At 45.5% G+C, this 16,840-nt stretch overlaps 1 protein-coding gene across 1 annotated transcript in view; it reads right to left on the bottom strand.

The window, feature by feature from the left end:
- Window positions 1-16,840, bottom strand: part of LOC139456393 (carboxypeptidase D-like) — a 61,337-nt gene continuing 44,497 nt past the window's right edge. The window contains exons 21-26 of the mRNA XM_071238084.1: window positions 16,184-16,291; window positions 14,706-14,767; window positions 12,537-12,668; window positions 10,855-11,046; window positions 5,017-5,107; window positions 1-4,793 (exon numbers count right to left, since the gene is read on the bottom strand). Coding sequence (XP_071094185.1) covers window positions 4,564-4,793; window positions 5,017-5,107; window positions 10,855-11,046; window positions 12,537-12,668; window positions 14,706-14,767; window positions 16,184-16,291 — 815 coding nt within the window. The 3' untranslated portion in view covers window positions 1-4,563. The remainder of the gene's footprint in view (window positions 4,794-5,016; window positions 5,108-10,854; window positions 11,047-12,536; window positions 12,669-14,705; window positions 14,768-16,183; window positions 16,292-16,840) is intronic.

Genomic DNA, 16,840 nt, shown 5'->3' with positions numbered 1-16,840 from the left:
TTTATTAACAAGCATCATAAAAGCTCATACACTTTCATCAAAATATTTCCAATAGCTTCATGAATGATTTCCACTTGCAGGAAGACATGCCTAAAATTTCATGTCTCGGTCTCCCTCTGTCGTGGTGGCTTCCAACATATGGCACCACCAGCAGTACCACAGGTTTGCCATGAGCAGGTTTCAGATCAGGTATTACACACGTGGAATGTAGAAATTTAGAAATCATGTTGTAAATGACAAAATGAGCAAACAAATATTCCTCCTTTAGTGTATTTTGGGGCACTAGGTGACCTCACAACTTGACACCTGAAATTCTAAAATATGTCAATGGTACCTTGAATGTGCATTAAGTCCAATTATTTCTAAAACATGAAAACACTTTCCCATTACTGTCTTATTATAAAAAACATTGCTCAATCATGCAAAGAAAATGCAGTTTCATAAAGACATTTTGGAAAACACCTGGTCTTAAAGAAATACTCAAAATATACTGTATCATTATGCTAATAAATTGTCAATGTCAGTGAAATTTTTATCTGGCAAGAATACACTGCATGGTATATGTATAATAAGTTGTAAACAATGTCCCAAAATGATATAATTTCATAGTGCATAGATTACAACAATGTCAGGTTAGGTTCTCTCAAGCGTAGCTGTGTCAATTTGATCAGTCCTGTAACAGTCCACCGTCTCAGAACTATATCTGCATTGTGTCTCATGAGCCATGTATCAGTCAGGTGTCTCATCAGCCCTGTATCAGTCAGGTGTCTCATCAGTCCTGTATCAGTCAGGTGTGTCATCAGTCCTGTATCAGTCAGGTGTCTCATCAGCCCTGTATCAGTCAGGTGTCTCATCAGCCCTGTATCAGTCAGGTGTCTCATCAGCCCTGTATCAGTCAGGTGTCTCATCAGTCCTGTATCAGTCAGGTGTGTCATCAGTCCTGTATCAGTCAGGTGTCTCATCAGCCCTGTATCAGTCAGGTGTCTCATCAGTCCTGTATCAGTCAGGTGTCTCATCAGCCCTGTATCAGTCAGGTGTCTCATCAGTCCTGTATCAGTCAGGTGTCTCATCAGTCCTGTATCAGTCAGGTGTCTCATCAGTCCTGTGTCAGCAGTGTCTCATCAGCCCTGAATCAGTCAGGCATCTCATCAGTCCTGTATCAGTCAGGTGTCTCATCAGTCCTGTATCAGTCAGGTGTCTCATCAGTCCTGTGTCAGCAGTGTCTCATCAGCCCTGTATCAGTCATGTGCCTCATCAGTCCTGTATCAGTCAGGTGTCTCATCAGTCCTGTATCAGTCAGGTGTCTCATCAGTCCTGTATCAGTCAGGTGTCTCATCAGTTCTGTGTCAGCAGTGTCTCATCAGCCCTGAATCAGTCAGGTGTCTCATCAGTCCTGTATCAGTCAGGTGTCTCATCAGTCTCGTGTCAGCAGTGTCTCATCAGCCCTGTATCAGTCATGTGCCTCATCAGTCCTGTATCAGTCAGGTGTCTCATCAGCCCTGAATCAGTCAGGTGTCTCATCAGTCCTGTATCAGTCAGGTATTTCATTAGTCCTGTGTCAGCAGTGTCTAATCAGCTCTGAATCAGCAAGGTGTCTCATCAGTCATGTATCAGTCAGGTGTCTCATCAGTCCTGTATCAGTCAGGTGTCTCATCAGCCCTGAATCAGTCAGGTGTCTCATCAGCCCTGAATCAGCAAGGTGTCTCATCAGTCCTGTATCAGGACTTTCTGCTAAGCATGTGACCCGATGAAATATGTTATAACTTGATGACAATTTCCAACATTCTACATGTCCTAATCATCACTTTTTTGTACACATAATATATATATTTCAGTTTGAGATTCTCCATTGTCAGAAGAATTCCAGCTTTCATTTTGCAACTGACCCATTTTTCAGGATGTGGCCTTTACAGTAACAATAACAACTATTGGAGCAGGAGTGGATGAGTTAGCAATGTGACAATGTGCAGCATGCTGCAAGCTGACATAGGTACAAACAAAGCTAACCATGTCAGCAATCGGAAAAACCAGCGAACAGAAGACCATTTCAGTCAAAAAATGTTTACATGGATCAAAACAGGTAAAACTGATAAATGTTAAAGCAAGGCATATCATACATTTTGAGCTAGATTTGTAAAAGTCATAAAGCCTCCTTGTATATGGGGACGTACACTGATGACTGACCGGAATGTTTGGGTGATTGAGCAGGCTGACAAGTTGTGACACGACATATACTCATGAGAAGTGCCTCCCACTTCTGCTGAACAAGTTTCAGGCGTCTCATGTTTCCTTAACCTCAGTGAAACATCCACCTGAAGTCATTTGGCAATTGGTATGATGAACATGTCAGTATTTCTTTACCAACAACCTCACTTGCAACCACTTGATCAAGCCCTTACGTTGTACTCGTTTCTCCTACACACTAAATAAGGCAAATGTGGTGGCCCTTAGACCAACACTCAAACAGTTACTCTGAAAATAGTGATCCTTAGAAACTGAAACAGCAAAATGGCCTTTAAAATATATACATATATGGTATAAAGTTTGCCAAACCATCTAAACCCTGAACATCTATCAGCATCCCACTGTAGGGCAGGTTCTCCACATTCCTTCATTCTAGGTCAGTTTGAGGAATTTAAATGTAGGTTAGTCCATGAATATTTCCAAAAAAGTCATATGTACAGTTTAATATAATCTAATGTTGCGCAATACAAATGTTACAACAATCACATGTCTGTTTAAACTTTCCTTCGAAGGCAAACAAATCCGTAATACCAACATTAAACCGTGGAGTGTGTACAACACTGCCCTTGGTGAATCCACACACCTGATGCTCCTCTACTCAACAGCCCCGCCGGCTTGACTATACGACTGTTTATCACTAGCAACTTAAAACAGGAACTCAAAAATATACTAATGTTATTTCATTTGGATATGTTGCACCCTCTATTCCCCAGACGACATACAGGACACACATCATCGTATCCATCACCTTACTCGGCGTACGCAAAACAATCACAAAATAAACTGTACACTTCTTATGCAAAATGGGAACCATCAGACGTTTGAGGCTGGACGCAGAGAGAAGAATATGTCCCTGAAACACAACCACTCACATGGAACATGCCCACAGTCATGACATGGAACATGCCCACCGACATGACATTGAACATGCCCATCGACATGACATGGAACAGGCCCACCGATATGACATGGAACAGGCCCACCGACATGACATGGAACATGACAATCGAAATGAAATGGAACATGCCAGCCGACATGACATGGAACATGCCCACCCACATGACATGGAACATGCCCACCGACATGACAAGGAACATGCCCACCCACATGACATGGAACATGCCCACCGATATGACAGGAAACATGCCCATGCCTTAATCATACCAACTAGTAAATATTTCATTGTGATAAGTCAAATTATTTTTTTATAACTCTATTAAGAATCTTGCAATTCCATTGGTTAATCCATACCAAGTGACAAAACAACACATTTCAATGTAGACACCAAAATCCACACTGACCTTGCATATCGACTCATTACATGATCAGTATTGACCTGTCTGCGAGAAAACAAGATGTTATCTGGTACCAACAATTTATGGTTTGCAGGTAAGTTACAGTAATGAAACAGGACATATGAAAACATTATAGTGAATATCGGTTTAACAAAACTAATGATTACTCTTGATGAGGTCAATATGTGAAAACAAGGACCCGAGGACATGACCCCTTTGGCAGTCTGGCTGGACCTCAGGGGTCAGGTCCTCATGTCATTGTTTTTGCATTTTGACATCGTCAAGAGTAATTATTTGTATAGTATCCTCATGGTCGGCATCTGTGAGCAGCCTCAAACAATCTGGGCACTTGACAGGATGGGAGATACATTACAAAGAACACCCAGCAATGTCAAGCAACAATCTGTAAATCATGAAATTCATGTGTCATCAAATTCATGTGAGTGACAATCCTAAGTCTAAAATGTGACATCAACTTAATGTGAGTAGCTCTGTACTTGAAAGATAGAAAACACTATCTGAATAATTAGTAAACTTAACTTCTGCAGCTTATTCCATGAAGTCAATAACAGGAAGTACCAACTGAGGCGTATTCAGATGAGACAGGCTTGGTCAACCAATGAACATTTCAGGTCTTGGTAGACGAGTTAGCATAATTGTTTGAATGTAAATAAGCAATGTTATATATTCATTAAGCCTCACCACTGGTGCTGGACACTATGTGGATGATCAGTAGATGTAACTGGCACTGGTAATACTGTGTCTAGAGTTGCATTACATTGTTATTGGCAATATACATAAGTATATACATAATGATCTGTATGTGCAGTCCTCCTGACATGACAATATACATCAGTATGTCCAGATAATAAAGGTTTCACTTTAATAATGCAAGCGAGGAGCACTCTTATTTATCAGATGACCAAAATGTGCATCAATTTCATGACTTACAGTATATCCCAGAGGTTCTTAGTAGTATATCTCCAACACATGTTATCTGTGAGTATAAAATGTTGAAATGTGACTATCGTTTTAACAGTCGGCCATCATAAAGATCATGTTCATCATCTGAGCTGTAGTCATGATATTCCTTTGTACTGTAGTTGTTCTTCTTGCCAAACAAATTATAGTCATCGTCACCTTCCTCCTCCCCGTTTAGGCGATGGAAGCCGATGTTGTCAAACTTCTTGTTCTTCCCCGTCCTCAAACAGATGACGACAGTGATGGCAACGATGGTGACGAAGCCGATGACACCTGGAAATACACATTGTTGTAGTATGAAGGGGGAACTACAACAGAAATAGGGTCACACTGACCCTGTTAGCCTTGAAAGTGTGACGGACAGACAGGAAATTGCATACAGTGTCGGTTCACTTACATATGTAACATACTAGTCCCATTACACCAATGGTCAGGTCCTATACTTGAGAAAGCAAGTGTTCATTACAGTTGGGATGACACCTCCCAAATCTCTCACCTGCTGCAACAACAAGAAGTGTCTTGGATGCTGGCTTCGACAGGATAATCCTGGCATCTTTTCCTTGAGAACTACTCCCCACTGTGATACTCTGTAACATAATAAATCAGACAATTGAGCATCCCTCCATCTGTGGGTCAAGTCCACCAAGGAGGGGTGAAATACAAAGTTCCATATGTTTTGTAGAATTTTCCTACTTGGAATATTCTATAAGTAATACGTTACCACTCTTAAACCGAGGCTGTTGTCCCCCACAACTGCTCTTATAGCGAAATCTTCCACAGAGATCTCAATCACCTCATGCAGCACGTGCGTAGCCACCTAGCTGCCATGTGACACCCTTCACTCTTGTTTCTTGCTCAGGGGACGGACGAGCGGGCAGCAGCCCAGTGGTAACGTATTACTTATAGAATATTCCGAATAGGAAAATTCTACAAATTACATTAAGTAATACGTTACCACTGTTATACCGAGGCTGACTACCACAGTAGGTGGTGGGGAGCACCTACAACCCGAAACCTGACTGCTCGTGTTTCTTCCGACCAGCGGAAGTATACAACAAGGCAGAAGCACTCGATGCGCATGCTCCAGGCTTGGCATTACCATATAGGGATACCAAAGCACTGTCAAGCGCATACCGTAAGGCTCAATCGTTATTGCCAAACGATTGGTGACTCCAAACAGCCCCACTGGATAGGTATTTCATCGCCACAGCGGATGAGAACACAGTATCCGTGTGAGCTGAATCTTAGATCAGGTTAAACAGTCGAAAAGAGGGAAACTAATTTCGTTCGGACCGTATATCCCAAGAACAAGCCTATTTAAGCATATGTAATAGGCGCGTGACCTAAATTCAATATTTGAAAGCATGCATTACAAGGTTGCAATACACGACAGACAATTAAGTACATAATTGTCAATTCAAAATAAAGAAACACACAGAAAGCCGCACTCACCAGTGGATGAGCGCGCTGGCTTGTGGGACCCCCGCTCCCGTACCCATGGCTGTGGGAATGGAGTAGACCCAGATTGACCACTGTGCAACGTCTGAAGCCTGAGGAGTTCGGAATTGCGCCGGGCACACCCCTTAGATGACCGCTTGTGCCGCAATCTGCGGCCCAAGACACTGCACACCCTCCACGTCTTCATCAGAGACCTTTTTGAGGTAATGATTGGCAAAAACAGAGTCAGAACGCCAGTAACAACCCCGCATTATTCTGTGAACAGATATATTGGAGTGTAGGCCAAATGTTGCCGCTAGCACCCTAATCTCGTGCGGGTTTGACCCCGCAACCGGTAACCCCCGAGACCGGTACGCCAGATTGATGACAGAACGAAGCCATAACGCAATCGAGATGCGAGTTATGTCAGCAGTCCGATTAGGGTCGAATCATACTTCAACACTCGTGCCGCCGTGGCAAAGGAGAGGAGAAATGCTGTTTTCCAAGTCACATGCCGGAACGAAGCACTACCCAAGGGTTCATACGGAGCCTCCGTAAGTGAATTCAACACTAAGGAGAGATCCCAGGCTGGTGCCCGAAGGCGGCCCTTTTTAAGATTTTGCTGTTTGAAACCCTTGATAATACCCGAATCCCCGGCTCTTTTGAGAGATCGGTACCCATAGCAAAGTCCCGTACCGTAGCAACGGACGAGACATAGTTGGCAATGGAACCCCCGGGAAAGTTTCCGGGTCTCTCGTAAGTGAGACATGAAACAAGCAATATCCTGCACAGATACCTTAGCTGGCAAATGAATGTGATGTTTACAACACCACTTCGTGAAAATAGCCCAACGTGCATTATACACCTTCTGGGTAGAATCACGATGCATACTAACGTATGCCCGAGACGCCCGACAAGAAAAATCTTTACTCCTCAGACGCTCAGTGACAACATCCACGCGTGCAGATTGAACTGCCCTGCGTTTGGATGAAGCTGACGGGTGTGAGGGTGGTTCAGGAGATCCGGTCTCACAGGCAGTGGAAGTGGCTACTGCGTGGCCTGGGCCAGCAAGTTGGGGTACCACGATCTGTTCGGCCACATGGGCGCGATCAGTAACATTCGACAGCGAACTCCTCCGAGTCAGCTTAGAATGAGTGGTATTAACGCCGTCGGCGGGTAAGCATAAGCGTCCATGCCCGTCCAGACTAACGCGAGTGCATTGTGATTGATGGCCCTCGGGTCCGGGACTGGTGATACAAACAACGGGAGTTGATTGTTGAACCGTGTTGCGAACAGGTCGACCATCGGACGACCCAAACGTTCGCACAGCCACTGAAACACTACTGGGTTTAGCATCCACTCCGTGGGGCTCGGATCCCAAGGCCTCGATAGAGCGCCGGCCAGTACGTTCCGCACACCTGGGATGTGACGTATGTGGGATGTGGCGCGTACCTGGCATGGGACACTATCCACCAGAGCGTAAAACTCTAAGGTGAGATCGAGTAGCGAGTGACTGTGGGTTCCCCCCTGTTTGTTCACATAGGACACTACCGTCGTGTTGTCGGTCACCAGCATGAGCCGGGTGTCGATGAGACGATGCTTCCAGTGATTGACTGCGTTTATCACTGCCTTGAACTCGAGGCAATTGATGTGAAGACCTAGTTTGTCTATGCACCACAGCCCCGAGCTCCCCTCCCCCTCTAGATGGGCGCCCCAGCCCACTAGAGAGGCGTCTGTATACAGGTTCAACGTGGCCCAGTAAGGCCGCATAGACACTCCTGATAAGACGTTGCAAGGGACCGTCCACCACTCCAGATGCGGCCGGAGCCGATCCGGGAGGGCGACGGTCGCACTGTTCTCCTCCTGTGCTAACAACTGGATTAGAAACCGTTGCAGCAGGCGGAGTTGGAGACGATCCCGATCGGTGCAGTCCTGGGCTGTTGCAAAAGTGAACAGTCTGTTGCACCGCTAAGACTTTGGCAATCATCGCCTGAATCTTGTGCCACCGGTCTGTGGGGACAAAGAGGCGATGAGTCACCGTGTCAAACCAGCCTCCGATGAACTTCAAGTTCTGTGAGGGGGTAACTCGCTCTTGGGGAGATGGACAATCCACCCCAATTGCTCCAAGAGCCGAAGTGCGAAATCGAGTTGGCGTGACAGGGTCATTTGATTGGCCACTAGGTACGCGATGTACCTGACACCCCTCCTGTGGAGGAACCCCACTATGGGGGTGGTCAACCTTGTGAACAGCCAGGGAGCGGACGAAAGGCCGAATGGGAGTACAACCCACTCGTAGTGCCTGCCTTGAAAGACAAACCTGAGATACTTGTGATGGTCTGAGTGAATCGGAACATGCAGATAAGCATCCTTCAGGTCGATCGAAGCGAGCCAGTCGGCCGGCATGATCAGATCTTTCAGGTTCGCCAAGGTCAACATTCTGAACTTAGGCGGCTTGCGCAGGTAACTCTCGTTGAAGGATTTCAGATTGTGAATCATTCTGAGTTCGTCACTGTCCTTCTTTGGAACGAGAAATATCCCGGAGTAAAACCCCGGTGTTATTTCTGGTAGAGCTAACTCCCGTACCGCCCTCTTCTCCACCAACCTGCAGATGGCATCGGCGAGGAAAGATCGGCTTCCGAATAGAAACCTTCCAACGGGGAGACGGTGAGCGGCGGATCCGCTTTGAGATCTAGCCGATAGCCGTACCGGATTGTGTTGACCACCCACGGGTCGTTGAACTATTGTTCCCAATTCTCCCAATAAGTCTGGAGTCCGGCTGCGACAGGGGAAGGGAAGGGAGGCCTGACAGGCTGCGGCAGGCGCAGCTGTCCAGGGCTGAATGACTCGGGTTCGCCAACGGGCCAACCGAAGCTGGCGTTGTCGGCACACGAACCTTGCAAGCGAGAGTCATTTGGAGGAGCCCCAGTGTCCCTTCTTCCCCCGCTAGGGCAGCATGTTGCCCATACCGGGGCCCTCAGGGTGGGACCTCTTCCTGGAGGAAGAAGACACCGACCCCTTGGACTTCCCGGCCGCAGCATCCTGAGGGGCACTCCGTTTAGGGGCACAAACCAGGCATCTGTGCAGAGACCCATCCAGATCCAACGTATGGCGCGAAGTTGCGGCAGACGAAGCAGACTGCTGTTCTTTTAGAACACCAGGGATCCAATTATTAAACAGGGTCTGCACAGACCAAGGCTGCGAAAAAAACACCTCTTGGTTGGCGGCGTCCAACCAAGAAGCGGCAAGGTACGCTTGCCGCCTCAAGAAATGGCACGTGCCGGAAAGAAAGGCCGAAGCCCCGGCAACGTACTCAAGGGTTGCATTCAAACCGATTAAACAGTTATAAATGCGCTGGTCTCGCCCCGTGGGGGAACCTTTGACCAGACTGGCCGCCGCCGCAAAGTAGGTGTCGCCATGTGACATAGCGAGCATGGAGTGCCGAGAGAGGGTGTCCATTTGCTGTAAAGTTGCTTGAGTGACTGTAGCAGCAGGTGGGGCACGGACACCCAACCTCTCCACATGGGCCTCCGCGGTGGGACCTGCCTTGGGGAAGGCCAGGTCATGCACCGGGAATGAACCCTTTTTCCACGACCGGTGGACTACAGTAGCCGCCGCCATACCCGTGGACCCCATGTCAGAACCCGCAGTCACCGAAGGGGCCGGGGACGAAACAACCAGGGCCTTATCCTGAGATAAGGCCGCCAGTTTGGAGTCCACCAGTTTAGACAACAAAGCCTCGACGGAAGCCCCGGACAGCCCAAGGGCCGCCAAGGGATCCGCCGCCAAGGAGGTAGTGCCCGCAATGGGCGCCCGACCGGACGAAAGCCTCTGACAGGCGCCACAGCGCCTGGTAACAGGAGTAGTCGGGGTGCTGGACAAATTCATCTCCATGCCAGACATTGTTCTTTGAACAAAAAGCAAAACATGGTTACAACACACACACCAAACATATTCACATACGTAGATTTTCCGAAGAAAAACAAACGATAATAGCGAATACATAAAATACATTTATTATAGATATATATATATATATTAATAGGTGATGCAAAAAACACCCAAAGATATACCACTAAAGGTGGACGGAAAACACAAAGTGCCGACGCCGCACCCCGTTATTAGCGAAAAAAGGCGGGAAAATTTTCTAAGCGCTGTATAACAAACGCCCCGTAAATTACAGTTTACTTAGGACTAAGAAACAGTAATAAATATCACCAAGGAAGCAGGAGGCTGGTAGAACTCAGAGCAGTCGTTATATACGTCTTGCGAAGGGAAGCGAAGGGACAAGAGTGAAGGGTGTCACATGGCAGCTAGGTTGCTACGCATGTGCTGCATGAGGTGATTGAGATCTCTGTGGAAGATTTCGCCATAAGAGCAGTTGTGGGGGACAACAGCCTCGGTATAACAGTGGTAACGTATTACTTAATGAAATTTCTGCCAATTAGTAATTAGTTATAATCTCCATGGTGTCCATTTTGTACTAAGTTCAGTGTAACAGACAACAGACAACTGGCAACTTTTGACAAGGGCTGGTAAGAATTTCAAGCAGCCAGTCCTGTGGTCTGGGGAAATATATTTCACACTGCAACACTGATAAATACAGCACCACACTCAACAGTATATGGTCTCACATGAGTTAAACAGGAGTGATGATATGCTTTGTGAGTGATGGTGTCAGCTATATTCCAGCTATATCCTGGTGACCTGTACATCCACAGTGAACCAGACAAGCAGCAGCAGAGTTCCAAGTGTATGATGGTGCACAGTCAGCACAGTATCACACTCCCACGAATGTTATCAGTTCTTACAACAAGCATTGCATGGACCCATTCTCCCCAGGAGTCTCACAAGGACGAAAACAAGACTTGCACATGAATACCTGTACTTTAAACCTTACCATCTTTTGTTGTGGGAATTCCGGACTGAAGGTCTTCAGAGTGTATTTGCCAGGGGCCAGGTACATGTGGAAGTGGCCTTGAGGGTCCGCTAGAGTCTGGAATGTGCCTGAGTCCTCCACGTAAATGATGACGCCCCCCACACTGTTACTGGACTGCTTGCTGACCACTGAGCCGGACACACCGTTGTGGGACTGCAGCAGGGTATCAGACATCATCATTAATGGTGGAGCTAGTTTAAACCATTTCTATCTCTAAACCAGCACCTAACTTGCGGGATGCAGACTTCAGTGAAGGTGCAGACTTCAGACCTACTGGTATTCTTTGTAAATTTGCAACTTTTAAAGAGACGGATATTTTGTAGAATGTATATGACTGTAGATAATAGTTACACATTAGCCAAGCAAAACAACCCCCTTCCACTGTCACATCTGTCACAAACTATGTCTTGTCCATGACACCAAGGCATCAACTAGCAATCCCCACCCTGATATCTAGGTGCTATCCCCACCCTGACATCTTGGTGCTATCCCAACCCTTGATATCTAGGTGCTATCCCAACTCTTGAATCTAGGTGTTATCCCCACCTTGATATCTAGGTGCTATCCCAACCCTTGATATCTAGGTGCTATCCCCACCCTGATATCTAGGTGTTATCTCCACCCTGATATCTAGGTGCTATCCCAACCCTTGATATCTAGGTGCTATCCCAACCCTTGATATCTAGGTGCTATACCCACCCGGATATCTAGGTGCTGTCCCAACCCTTGATATCTAGGTGCTATCCTCACCCTGATATCTAGATGCTATCCCCACCCTGTTATCTTAGGTGCTATTCCAACCCTTGATATCTAGGTGCTATCCCAACCCTTGATATCTAGTTGCTTTCCCCACCCTGATATCTAGGTGCTATCCCAACACTTGATATCTAGGTGCTATCCCAACCCTTGATATCTAGGCAGTCACTAACAATTGGTACTCCTGTGTTCTAGGCTACACAGCTACTTATGCTCAGATCTGACTCTAGCTATCGATGCTGCTGTTATCTCGGCAGACTTTACCTAATAGGGCCTCCATATCTAGACAGATTCTAGCTATCCATACTTCTAATACATAGACAGAATCTTGCCTACCAAGCTCCTGGTATCCAGGCAGACTCCAGCTATTCCAACCCCTGGTATCTAGGCATATTTTAGCTATCACAGACCCTCATATCTAGGCATACTCTAGCTATCACAGCCCCTATATCTAGGCATAGTCCAGCCATTCAAGCACCTGATATCTAAGCAGACTCTAGCTATCACAGACCCTCATATCTAGGCATACTCCAGCTATCACAGCCCCTATATCTAGGCATACTCCAGCTATCACAACCCCTGATATCTAGGCAGTCTCTAGCTATCACAGCCCCTACATCTAGGCATACTCCAGCTATTCCAGCACCTGATATCTAGGCAGACTCCAGCTATCACAGCACCTATATCTAGGCAGACTCCAGCGATCACAGCCCCTATATATTGGCAGACTCCAGCCCCTGATATCCAGGCAGAATCCAGCTATTCCATCCCCTGATATCAAGGCAGATTCTAGCTATCACATCACCTGACATCTAGGCAGATTCTAGCAATCGATGCTCCTGCCAGCATAGCTCCCCGAGTGTTGTAGTCTTCTGTCAGACACTCACCTCCTGTATGACAGCAAGAAGGGACTTCCTGTTTGCGTGCCAGAGGTCAATGAGTGAGGAGGACTGTGGATGGATGCAGCAGCCTGTGTAGACAGTGATGGTGGGGATGTGCTGGCTGTCGTAGATGTAGTCCTAGAGGAATGAAAACACTGAGGTCAGCATGTCAATGTCATGTTATAGTCATCCACAGAAATCAATACCATACATTATAGAGTAAACCCACAGTAACCATTACAATACATTATAGAGTACACCCACAAAACCTTTACAATACATTATAGAGTACACCCACAGAAATCTCTACAATACATTATATAGTACACCCACAGTAACATCTACAATACATTATAGAGGACACCCACAGAAACCTCTACAATACATTATAGAGTACACCCACAGTAACCTCTACAATACATTATAGAGGACACCCACAGAAACCTCTACAATACATTGTAGAGGACACCCACAGAAACCTCTACAATACATTATAGAGTACACTCACAGTAACCTCTACAATACATTATAGAGGACACCCACAGAAACCTCTACAATACATTATAGAGTACACTCACAGTAACCTCTACAATACATTATAGAGTACACTCACAGTAACCTCTACAATACATTGTAGAGTACACTCACAGTAACCTCTACAATACATTATAGAGGACACCCACAGAAACCTCTACAATACATTATAGAGTACACTCACAGTAACCTCTACAATACATTATAGAGTACACTCACAGTAACCTCTACAATACATTATAGAGTACACTCACAGTAACCTCTACAATACATTATAGAGTACACCCACAGTAACCTTTACAATACGGTGAGGTAAAATGGGGTTTAACGTCGCGTCCAAAATTATTGCACTTATATAGCGACGTGCATGTACGTGTGTGTGTTTGTGTTGCTGCTTGTACTAGTACGGACTGATGTCAATTTATAGTGCTATCTCACTGAGATACCATGCCGCAGTTTAAGATGTATATTCCATTCAGACACAGTATACTGACTCCAAGCCCACCAGTAACTCACAATACATTATAGAGTACACACACAGTAACCTTTACAATATGTTACAGAGTACACCCACAGTAACCTTTACAATACGGTATATAGTACACACACAGTAACCTTTACAATATGTTACAGAGTACACCCACAGTAACCTTTACAATACGGTATATAGTACACACACAGTAACCTTTACAATATGTTACAGAGTACACCCACAGTAACCTTTACAATACGGTATATAGTACACCCACAGTAACCTTTACAATACGGTATATAGTACACCCACAGTAACCTTTACAAGACATCATATAGTACACGAACAGTAACCTTTACAATATGTTACAGAGTACACATACAGTAACCTTCACAGGTTATAGAATACACCCACCGTTACCTTCACAGGTTATAGAGTACACCCACAGTAACCTTCTCAGGTTATATAGAATACACCCACCATAACCTTCACAGGTTAAAGAATACACCCACTGTAACCTTCACAGGTTATAGAATACACCCACCGTTATCTTCACAGGTTATAGAGTACACCCACAGTAACCTTCTCAGGTTATATAGAATACACCCACCATAACCTTCACAGGTTAAAGAATACACCCACCGTAACCTTCACAGGTTATAGAATACACCCACCGTTATCTTCACAGGTTATATAGAGGACACCCATCGTAACCTTCACAGGTTAAAAAATACATCCACAGTAGCCTTCACAGGTTATAGTATACACCCACAGTAACCTTCAAAGGCTATAGAATACACCCACAGTAACATTCACAGGTTATATAGAGGACAACCACAGTAACCTTCACAGGTTATATAGAATACACCCACAGTAACCTTCACAGGTTACAGAATACATCCACAGTAACCTTCACAGGTTACATCGAGTACATCCACCGTAACCTTCACAGGTTATATAGAGGACACCCACCATAACCTTCACAAGTTATATAGAATACACCCACCATAACCTTTATAGGTTAGAGTACACCCACAGTAACCTTCTCAGGTTATAGAGTACACGCACAGTAACCTTCACAGGTTATATAGAGTACACAGATTTTAGTCTTATACAAGTACTGTCAAAGCCAGAAGTTCAGTATGTGTATATGAGGGTAGGGAGCTCACCATGAAACTCCCCGAGTGGTTGTGTTGACTGAAGGCACTGACCATTCCTCCAGGGTAGTGACCTGCAACATTCAACATGTACCTGGACATTTGGCTACCATATACATAAATGTTGCAAAAAGAGCTGGTTGCAACTGTAAAACCTCACATAAAGGCTATTCCGTAGCTTGATGTAGAATACACCCACAGTAACATTCACAGGCTATATAGAGGACACCCACAGTAACTTTCACAGGTTATAGAATACACCCACAGTAACCTTCACAGGTTATATAGAGTACACCCACCGTTACCTTCACAGGTTATATAGAGAACACCCACCCTTACCTTCACAGGTTATAGAATACAACCACCGTTACCTTCACAGGTTATATAGTACACCCACCGTTACCTTCACAGGTTATATAGTACATCCACAGTAACCTTCACAGGTTATATAGTACACCCATCGTTACCTTCACAGGTTATGTAGTACATCCACCGTAACCTTCACAGGTTATATAGAGGGCACCCACCGTAACCTTCACAGGTTATAGAATACACCCACCGTAACCTTCACAGGTTATATAGTACACCCACCGTAACCTTCACAGGTTATAGAATACACCCACCGTAACCTTCACAGGTTATAGAATACACCCACCGTAACCTTCACAGGTTATAGAATACACCCACCGTAACCTTCACAGGTTATAGAATACACCCACCGTAACCTTCACAGGTTATATAGTACACCCACCGTAACCTTCACAGGTTATAGAATACACCCACCGTTACCTTCACAGGTTATAGAATACACCCACGGTAACCTTCACAGGTTATATAGTACACCCACCGTAACCTTCACAGGTTATATAGTACACCCACCGTAACCTTCACAGGTTATAGAATACACCCACCATAACCTTCACAGGTTATAGAATACACCCACCGTAACCTTCACAGGTTATAGAATACACCCACCGTAACCTTCACAGGTTATAGAATACACCCACCGTAACCTTCACAGGTTATAGAATACACCCACCGTAACCTTCACAGGTTATATTCAATGAAATCATGTGAGTAGCAACAGTAACTCAACAACTGAAGTCAGTGAATGTAAGATTAAACACCCCTTCATCACCTGTGCCGGTAGCTCACTGTGGGTTCAAATACTAACACAATATTTGAGGTTGCAGGTTCGATAGGCTGTTACAGGCTGTTTATAAAATTCAACTGTAAAACTTAGGTCTTAAATTTCAATTGTAAAACCTTTCAGCATGCCTCACTTGAAAGTAGTACCTCTCACAAGGTAGCAAGATTCCTACAATACTATTGGCAAAAGTGGCAGCAGGTTTACAATTACAGGTAAAACTTAGCTTTGGATGAACTGAAGGCAAATATACTTCTTCAGCTTTCGAAGATATGTGTGCAAACATTCATGAATAGCTTCCTGAAGTAATCAACAGTGTTGTGAATGGCGATATAGAACCTACCCTTGGTGCTACCACAGCCTGCTGCCCCGGACTTGAGCTGGGGGTGGTTGTTCACGTAGGCCGAGGCAAGTTTCTTCAGTGTGGCCTCATCAGCCTTCACAGTCAGAGCTGTATCAACACAATAGGAATGGTTTTCAAACAAAAAACACAAACAACACAATAGCATTGCAGTGGAGCACCTGCCTGTCCTGCCTGTCCTCCTGTGCCAGCTGACTGAAGATACATGGTGAACCTACCTGTCCTCCTGTCCCAGCAGACTGAAGAAACATGGTGTACCCACCTGTCCTCCTGTCCCAGCAGACTGAAGAAACATGGTGTACCCACCTGTCCTCCTGTCCCAGCAGACTGAAGAAACATGGTGTACCCACCTGTCCTCCTGTCCCAGCTGACTGAAGAAATATGGTGTACCCACCTGTCCCAGCAGACTGAAGAAATATGGTGTACCCACCTGTCCCAGCAGACTGAAGAAACATGGTGTACCCCTGTCCTCCTGTCCCAGCAGACTGAAGAAACATGGTGGACCCACCTGTCCCAGCAGACTGTAGAAACATGGTGTACCCACCTGTCCTCCTGTCCCAGCAGACTAAAGAAACATGGTGTACCCACCTGTCCCAGCAGACTGAAGAAACATGGTGGACCCACCTGTCCCAGCAGACT

The sequence above is a fragment of the Haliotis cracherodii genome, unplaced genomic scaffold (genome assembly GCF_022045235.1).
Source record: "Haliotis cracherodii isolate W230 unplaced genomic scaffold, xgHalCrac1.p SCAF_11, whole genome shotgun sequence".
Lineage (NCBI taxonomy): Eukaryota > Metazoa > Mollusca > Gastropoda > Lepetellida > Haliotidae > Haliotis > Haliotis cracherodii.
Note: the sequence above shows the minus strand (reverse complement) of the source record. Positions and strands in the feature narration are given on the sequence as shown.